Consider the following 8,297-nt stretch of genomic DNA (forward strand, 5'->3'; position numbering starts at 1 on the left):
TACTTTGCATGGCTTGTCTGAACACGTGTTCCTAGTCTTCCTGTCACGACACAACCCTCAGGGGCTAGGGCATAGCTGCTTCAAGTCACGTGCCACTTCAGAAACTCGGAGCATCAGCTGGGTGAGCCCGGTACCCTGCGCTTTCTCCACATATGGCACTGAGACAGGCCTGGTCCACTGTGAGCAGACTTTCTGGTGCCAATCTGGTAATTTGGGTCCTATTCCTAGAGGCTCCTAGCTGCCAAGCTCCTATGAGTTAACACGTGTAATGCACCTCAGAGCAGGGCTTGGCAACAGTAAACATTTGGTAAATGGTAGCTATTACTATAATCAGCCTTTGATTTTTAAAGCAGCTTTGGTGCCAGGCTTCTACCAATTAGTATGGTCTATCTCAAAGCCTCATTTCTTAGTCTTTCTGGTGTGTGTACTGTTCTTTTGAGACAGGGACATCACTCTTCCTAAGCCCAGGCTAGCCTTGAACTCTCAACCATGTGTCACACCCTCCATAGTACTGGGATTCCAAGCCTGAACACCTTGCGCAGCACCAGGACACCCAATACCCAGCACTCTCCCAGCACTCGGGAGACAGAGGCAGGCAGATCTCTTTGAGTTCGAGGCCAGCCTGGTCTACAAGAGCTAGTTTCAGGACAGGCTCCAAAGCCACAGAGAAACCCTGTCTCAAAAAAAAAAAAAAAAGTGAACATGGTTTAAAAACTATGGTCTGCCACTAAATATGATGCATCATGTGGTTATACAGGAGTCATGAGTCATACCGACACCTCCGATTCCAACCCACTCCCCCAGATCTCCCCTCGACTCCCCCCACTGCATGTGTGCATCCCCTCGTTCCACAGAGATGTCTGGTTGCAGCACTAAGCAGGCTTCCCATTGGCTCAGTTTTGTGTTTCTACAAAGAGCCAGTTTCCAATGGAAATCTACGCTATGAATGAAGGTGAAGGCCAGGTGTGTTTGCAGATGGTGTATGGCTTTCCCATCAGCTGAGGCTACACAATCAAAGCATCACTGACACGAACTAAGTACCTCTTGGTTGGATCCCATTGGTGTCTTGTCACCATTTGTAACAAGACTTGCTTACCTACTGGCATTCAATTCGTAAGAAAGAGAGAGAGAGAGAGAGAGAGAGAGAGAGAGAGAGAGAGAGAGAGAGAGAGAGAGAGAGAAAAAAAAATGAAGACAAACAAAAACGGCTGGGGTGGACCTTTCCTTCTTTTTTTTTTGGCTCAAAGGCTGAAGTTTAATCCCTACCATCACATAAAATCAGTCCCGGAGGNTTGTCACCATTTGTAACAAGACTTGCTTACCTACTGGCATACAAAAAGTAAGAGAGAGAGAGAGAGAGAGAGAGAGAGAGAGAGAGAGAGAGAGAGAGAGAGAGAGAGAGAACGAAAGAAAAATGAAGCCAAACAAAAACGGCTGGGGTGGACCTTTCCTTCTTTTTTTTTTGGCTCAAAGGCTGAAGTTTAATCCCTACCATCACATAAAATCAGTCCCGGAGGTGCATGTTGGTAATCACGGCACTCAGGAGGGGAAGCAGAGGGATGCTGGTGCAGACCGCATTCACCATACTCAGTCACACACACAATCTGGCTTTTATTCATTCTGCCCTTCACATATCTACTGCTAAGACAACACACATGGGTGGGACCCAGCCCCGACTGCAGCTTCCTCAGCCCCTGCTCCCACCCACCCCTCCACCAGCTCCCGGGTGGCCCTACCTAAACCTCACCCCGGGCATGTAGCATGAAGTGACCATGCAGTTCCCCGAGGTTGTCAAAGGAGTCCTCACACTCCGTACAGTGGTAGGTACCCCCCTCCTCCTCATCTTCATCTCCATCCCGCCCTGCTGGCCGGCTCTCCCCCGTGCGAGATGGCTCCTCCTCTTCCTCACCAAGAGCCCTGCCTTCAGGGGCTGGAGCTTCTTGGGTTGCTGTTGCAGGGCAGCAGAGTCGGCAAGGTGGGGTACCGGGTGGGGCCTCTGCCAGTGGTGATCGGCCACAGAGCTGGCAGGGCTGTGCAGGTGGGCCAGCAGGCTGGGCTGCTCGGGGGGCCCGGCGGGATGGGCCTCCCCTGCCCCCACCTATGCGCTGTTTCACCTTATAGCCAGGGTCATATTCAGGGTCATCAGTGGTCTCCTCTTCTTCCTCTTCCTCTTCCTCCTCCTCAGAGTCGGGCTCTGAAAGAGTGTATTCAGAGTCAGAAGAATGCTCCGGGCCTGTTGGGGCGGGTAGGAGAGACATGGCGTCAGGGCTATGTCCAGCTGCCCCCTTGAGTCCCCTTCAAGCTCACTGTATGGCGGACAGCTCGGCACAACAGAGATGCAATGAATCATGTGTCTAGCACATGAGTGCCTGCAAGCTGCAAGTGCTACACCTGTCATCTGTAATGCCAGAACCCAAGGAGGCTGAGGCAGAAGAATTGCTCCAGGCCAGCTGGCTTACAGAGAATGAGACACTGTCTCAAAATGAAAGACAGACACATGGGCATCAGCCGTGGGATAGACAGCAGACAGTAAGCGTGTGCTCACCCAGCTCTTAGAGCAACACCTGGACCAATCCAGAAACCGAGGCATTAGAGCAGGTATACGAATCACTCACCTGTGATCACACAGTCTACCAGAGAGCTAAATATGACAATGTTCTACAGTGGACCATTCCAGGAAAACAAGCATCAGAATAGGTAGCAAAATAGTAAATTAAAATGCAGTACACGAAAATAAGACAATGTTTTTTTCCCATCTGTATAAGTGTGTGTAGTGCGCGTAGAGACTTGTATGTTGTGGAATATTAGTTTAAGATGTGTTACATTCGTTTATGCTGTGGAATATTTAATGATGCAAAGATGGGTTGCATTCTTTTCTGTTGCATTTGTTTAACTCTGTGAAGCTGTGACTCTTTGCCTGTCTAAAACACCTGATTGGTCTAATAAAGAGCTAAATGGCCATAGCTAGGCAGGAGAGGGATAGGCAGGGCTGCCAGGCAGAGAATAAATATAAGGAGAAAAAGAGAAGAGGGAGAAGTTGAGAAGAGGAGGAGAGGAGGAGAGAGGATACCAGGGGCCAGCCATCCAACTACACAGCAAGTCACAGAGGAAGGAAAGAAAGACAGAATAAAAGTAAAAAGCCAGGAGGCAAAATTGTAGTTAAAAAGAAATGGGTTAAATTAAGTTAGAAAAGCCAGCTAGAAACAAGCCAAGCAAGCCGGGCAATGTTGGCACACGCCTTTAATCCCAGCACTGGGGAGGCAGAGGAAGGCAGATCTCTGTGAGTCTGAGGCCAGCCTGGGCTACAAGAGCTAGTTCCAGAACAGGCTCCAAAGCTACAGAGAAACAATGTCTGGAAAAACAAACAAACAAACAAACAAAACAAAAACAAAGAAAGAAAGAAACAAGTCAAGCGAAGGCAGGACATTCATAAGTAAGAATAAGTCTCCATGTATTTATCTGGAAGCTGGGTGGTGGGCCCAAAAAAAGTCAAAAAAAGAAACACTGTGCCTGTGGAGAGGCCACAAGTCAGCACTGGTGTTTTCCTTAACACTTGCCACCTCATGTTTCTAGATGGGGTTTCTTACCTACTCCTTGACTAACCTAACCAGACAACACCAAGGCCCTCCTGCCTGTGCCTCCTGGCAGTGGCATCCCAGGTGCAGAGACAACGGTGGGTTTTTACGTGGACGCTGGAGTCCTGGACTCCTGATTCCACAGCAAGTATTTCTACATACTGATCTATTCCCTGCCCATTTTCTTTAGTGACCAGGTTCTCAGACAGTCTAGGGTTGATCTTGAACTCCCAAAAGCTTGGATTAGGCTGGCACCACTATACCTGACTTTCCTGTTGTTTTTAGAAGACATAACACATATACACGCATATGTACCTATGTATGTATGTATGTATTTAAGGATGTACATATGTGTTCCAAGTTGGCCTTCATCTTACCTCAGTCTCTAAGTGCTGGAATTACAAATATCCATTTTGATACACAAGTCAATTAAAATGCACAGTTTTAAGTATAGACACATTATTGCAATTTCAGGGCATAAAGTACATATAGACAAGTTTGGGTTTAAAAACATGATCAAATACTGGCAAGATGGCTCACTGTTAAAGGTGCTTGCTGCTAAGCCTGACGGACCTGAGTTTGATTCCCAGGACCCACACAGCAGAGAAAGAAAAACAGCTCTCAATAGTTGTCCTGTGACCTACATTTCTGGTACCATGAGGGTATACCCACCTTCATTAAAACAATATACAAAATAACAAAAGCTTTATAATAAAAAACCATGAAGTGATGAATAAATACATGAGCAGCTGGTCTGTGGCCACACGATGCTAAGGTCTCCATGGTCAAGATGCCTGCTGGAAGTACCTCACTGGACTGTGGCACAACCTCCCTCTGCATCCACTCAGCCCCTGCGTGTCCTCCAGCAGTTCACAGAGATGGTGTTTCTACTTTTACCACTCACATCACCAAGGCAAAAAAAAAAAAAAAAAAAAAATGCTGGAGGGGGGGGCCAGGGCTCGGACCTCATCACCTATCCTCCCCAGTCTCCGTGGGTGGGCCTTTGCATCCCTTTCTGCAGATCCTGTTCCAAGCCTGTCTGAGGACACTGATTACCCTGTTTCATTGCAGCACCCCCAGCGCTGTTAATGCCCTCACCCTACCTTAATTCTTCCCTTGTAGTCCAATCATCTGCACAGTAATTACCTGTACTGATGTTTCTTCTTGTCCCTAGAGACGTGGTGATTGAGTGGTGGCTCTGTAAGACTGCGTGCTGAGCATCTGTGGGATGCCTCTTGTCTACGCTGTCCCCTCTGCTATGGATGCTGTCCTGCTTTTCCCTTTAGGACCCAGGGCAAAGCTCCCTCCTTAGTGAGCCACCCCAGACCACCTCATCCTAGTTAGCCAGTCATCTCTTCTACTGGCCTCCCACTGTCCCCTCTGAGTCTCCCAGGGCTGTGGCATCTGTGCCCAGGTGCCTCCCCAAACCTGAGCAGGCCCTCAGTATCCATCCACTGCATCCCTCCCAGTCTCAGTACTATTTCATTGTCCCTGCCCCATTCTGCTGCCCTCTCACGTTCTACAGATATTCCCTGAGGCCTAAGTGTCCCTCGGCAACACTGTCCCACACTATGTCCACTTGGCCCCTCCTATTCAGGCTTCAGGACCCAGCACAGGCAAACCTCTGATAGCCACTTCCCTGATGGTCCTGGCTATTGCTGCCCCCATCACTGTCTAGAGGCTGTGGCTTTCGACCTGATCTTGGGTTCCATCCTCGGTCTAGTAGATGACAAGTGGGTCATGACTGATGGAGAGCCCAGGCCCTGAGTCCCACCTCCAGGAGGCTTTTCCGTCTGCTCCTCCCTGTGAAGACTCTTCCATGTTCTACCAACAACTCCAGCTCAGTTGAAGCCTCCTTGGAACTCGAGGTGGTCAGTGTCTCTCTCTGGGCTCGCCCACCCCAGCAATAACATCACCTAGGCCTGAAGACTCAAGGCAGGCCCTTGGTGAACCCAGCTCCAATTTTCAGCCCTGTTAAGTCAGAGTGGATGTGATTCTATTCACTAACAGGCTCCAGCCTTGTGCCAGGGTCCCACCTTCTCTCCCCTCTGATCTCACTCTCCAGAGTTCTCAGTGCTCACTATGACCTCATGAAGTTGCTGTGATGAGCCATCCGGTCATCGTCCTTGGCTACCAAATCAGGCATGCTTTACCCTGACTTCTAGGAGCTCAAGCCCCTTTGCACCCGCCATGCATTCTCCATCAAAGAGATCCTCCAAGCCCGGCATGGCTCCGGCACCGGCACCCACTGGGCCCTCCATGCCCACCACAGCTCCCATACCTCCAGCTTCCTTGAAGACCACCAATGCAGCGGCGCCCAACAGTTCCTTAGTGCATCCTAAGTCCCCTAACTTGGTCATGAGCCCCAGTAGTCCTAAGTCTACCAGATCAACAGGTACTAAGACAGCTCCTTCAACCCGTCCCAGCAGTAGATCCCAAGGCCACAGCAAGCCGAGAACACCCAGTCGGCTGAGCACTGACACCAGTGCCAGGAAGGCCAGCAAGGGCAGGAAGAGCGGCAAGACTGGCATCGTGGAACAACATCAGCAGAAAGGCACACATAGCCGGGGGCGAACTCCGGGCAGGAAGCGAAGTCACAGCTCCAAGATGTCCCCCAGCAGAACAAGTACTCCTATCAGGAAGAGAACCCATTCCGCCAAACCAGGTGTGGCCAAGAAGGCAATGACACCTACGACACCTACTTCTGACCGCAAACAAAGCCAAGACAAGAGTTATACCCAACCTAGAACCAGTACACAGGAAAGGAGTGCCAGCCAGCCTAGAAACACGCACCAGGAAAAGAGCCCCAAGTTGCCAGGGGCCTCAGACCCGGGGAGCAGCTCTAGAGTAGCTGCGATCCCCAGTAGGGCCAAGAGCCACAGCTTAAGTAGGTCAGTCTTAATGAGCTCTAGCAAGTCTCCTGTGGCATCCAGGAGAGCCAAGAGCTATAGCCAGGTGACGTCCCCCAGCAGGGAACAGACTCACACCTTGACAGATCTGACTGACTTGTCAGGCAAGGTCAAGAGTTACAAGCAGGACTGCAGCCTCAGCAGGACCCAAAGCTTTAGCCGCTCCAGGACCCCCAGCAGGACCCGAAGTCACAGCTGCTCCAGGAGCCCCAGAAGGTCAAGAAGTCACAGTCACAAGAGGACCCACAACCGGGTGAGAAGTTACAGCTGGAAGAGAAATCGTAGTAGGGCAAGAAGTCGTACACGGAGGGGCACACCCACCCAGATGAGACGCAGCAAGTCCAGAACCCACAGCCAAGGGAAACGACACAGCCCACGGAGAGCTCTAGGAAGGGAAAGAAGTCGAGTGAGGTCTAGGACTTCCAGTGAAGAAGAAAGTCGCAGCCGGTCCAGAGGGACCCGAGAGAGACATCACAGCCGATCCAGAACTGCCAGGAAGAAGGGCCACAAGCTGTCTAGGATGCCTAGCAGTGAAAGTAGGCACAACCCGTCTAGAACCCCCAGCACAGACACAGCCCGCAGCCGGCCTAGAGCCTCCATCAAGAAGAGAGCACAGAGCCGATCCACCATTTCCAGCAAGGAAAGGCACCGTGGCCAATTGAGAGCCACCAGCAAGGAGAGCTCCCGAAGTCACTCTAGAACCCACAGCAGGGACCAAGAACATGGCCACCATGGAACCCACAGCAGGGACCAAGAACACGGCCACCCTAGAACTCACAGCAAGGACCGAGAACACAGCAAATCTAGAACCTCCACCAAGGACCAAGAATACGACCAAGCTACAGCCCCCGAGAGCCTCCCAGGGAAGCCATCTCCCACCAGAACCAGGAGTTCTAGCCAGAAGAGAGCCCACAACAAGGAAAGGGGTCACTCCTCCTCGCAGCCTCCCAAGGGAATCCAAGCCCAGGAATCCAGCTTCGTCAACACCACAACTTCTAAGGCTATCTCACCTGGGGAAAGGTCTTCATCATCTTCCTCCAAGCTGGCGTAGCCTCCAGTCTCAGCTGGCTCACGGGTCTCTGTCATGGCCAGGGGAGGGGACAAGAGACGGGAGTAGAGCAGCAACTGGGCAGGGTCCCTCCCCGGCCAGCTCTCCCAGTCACAAGCTCTTCTATCGCAGACTGCTGGCAGGTAGCGAGGGATGCTGGACGTGGGGAAAGGAAAAGCCTGTGGTGACTCAATAAATTTTTACATAACATTTGCCCCCATTCCGAGTCCGCCGTGTGCTCAGTGCTGGGGTGAGGCCTCTGTTCTGTCTTGACTGCATACAGAATCCTGACTCTGCCTCCTGGAGGTCTCAACAAGACATTGTAGTTCTTATTCGGTAGAGTAGGGAGAGACGATATCCCTAGTTATTTAAAGGTAGGTACTGGCACAAATCATAACTAAGTGTAAAATGAAGGGACCTGTGCCAGCCATTAACCCTTCAGCTGTCCATGGTAAGGAGGTCTAGGGCTGAGGGAGGACACCTCGTTAGTTATCAGGGACACAGGCAACTTGTTATAGCTGAAACACTAGCTACCCCGGAAATAGTTTCTTTTAGTTTTGTTTTGTTTTTCGAGACAGGGTTTCTCCATAGCTTTGGAGCCTGTCTTGGAATTAGCTCTTGTAGACCAGGCTGGCCTCGAACTCAGAGATCCGGCTGCCTCTGCCTCCTGGGAGTGCTGGGATTAAAGGTGTGAGCCACCACTGCCTGGCATTTCCAAGACAGGAACTCAAATATCCTAGGCTGACCTTGAATTTGATACTCCTG

The 8,297-nt window shown here is 50.9% G+C and overlaps 2 protein-coding genes across 2 annotated transcripts; one reads left to right on the top strand and one right to left on the bottom strand.

Moving 5' to 3' along the window:
• Nucleotides 1-1,594: 1,594 nt before the first annotated feature.
• Znf428 (zinc finger protein 428) lies at nt 1,595-7,636 on the bottom strand. The gene is made up of 2 exons (XM_050127114.1): nt 7,495-7,636; nt 1,595-2,233 (listed from the first exon to the last, which is right to left on the bottom strand). The coding sequence occupies exons 1-2, from the start codon at nt 7,568-7,570 to the stop codon at nt 1,737-1,739; spliced, it is 573 nt and encodes a 190-aa protein (XP_049983071.1). The 5' UTR covers nt 7,571-7,636; the 3' UTR covers nt 1,595-1,736.
• On the top strand, nt 2,246-7,535 carry Srrm5 (serine/arginine repetitive matrix 5). The gene has a single exon (XM_050127086.1). It carries the CDS (start codon nt 5,766-5,768, stop codon nt 7,533-7,535), a length of 1,770 nt encoding a protein of 589 aa, XP_049983043.1. The 5' UTR covers nt 2,246-5,765.
• Nucleotides 7,637-8,297: the final 661 nt, after the last annotated feature.

Source organism: Alexandromys fortis, unplaced genomic scaffold (genome assembly GCF_014885135.2).
Source record: "Alexandromys fortis isolate MF-2015 unplaced genomic scaffold, M_Fortis_MF-2015_v1.1 scaffold_262, whole genome shotgun sequence".
Taxonomy (NCBI): Eukaryota; Metazoa; Chordata; class Mammalia; order Rodentia; family Cricetidae; genus Alexandromys; species Alexandromys fortis.

Coding starts and splice junctions, on each gene's coding strand:
- Srrm5 (XM_050127086.1), top strand. CDS start 5,766: ATGCATTCTCCATCAAAGAGATCCTCCAAGCCCGGCATGGCTCCGGCA.
- Znf428 (XM_050127114.1), bottom strand. CDS start 7,570: ATGACAGAGACCCGTGAGCCAGCTGAGACTGGAGGCTACGCCAGCTTG. Junction 2,234..7,494: donor TGATGAAGACCTTTCCCCAG/GTGAGATAGCCT, acceptor CCGCCCCAACAG/GCCCGGAGCATTCTTCTGAC.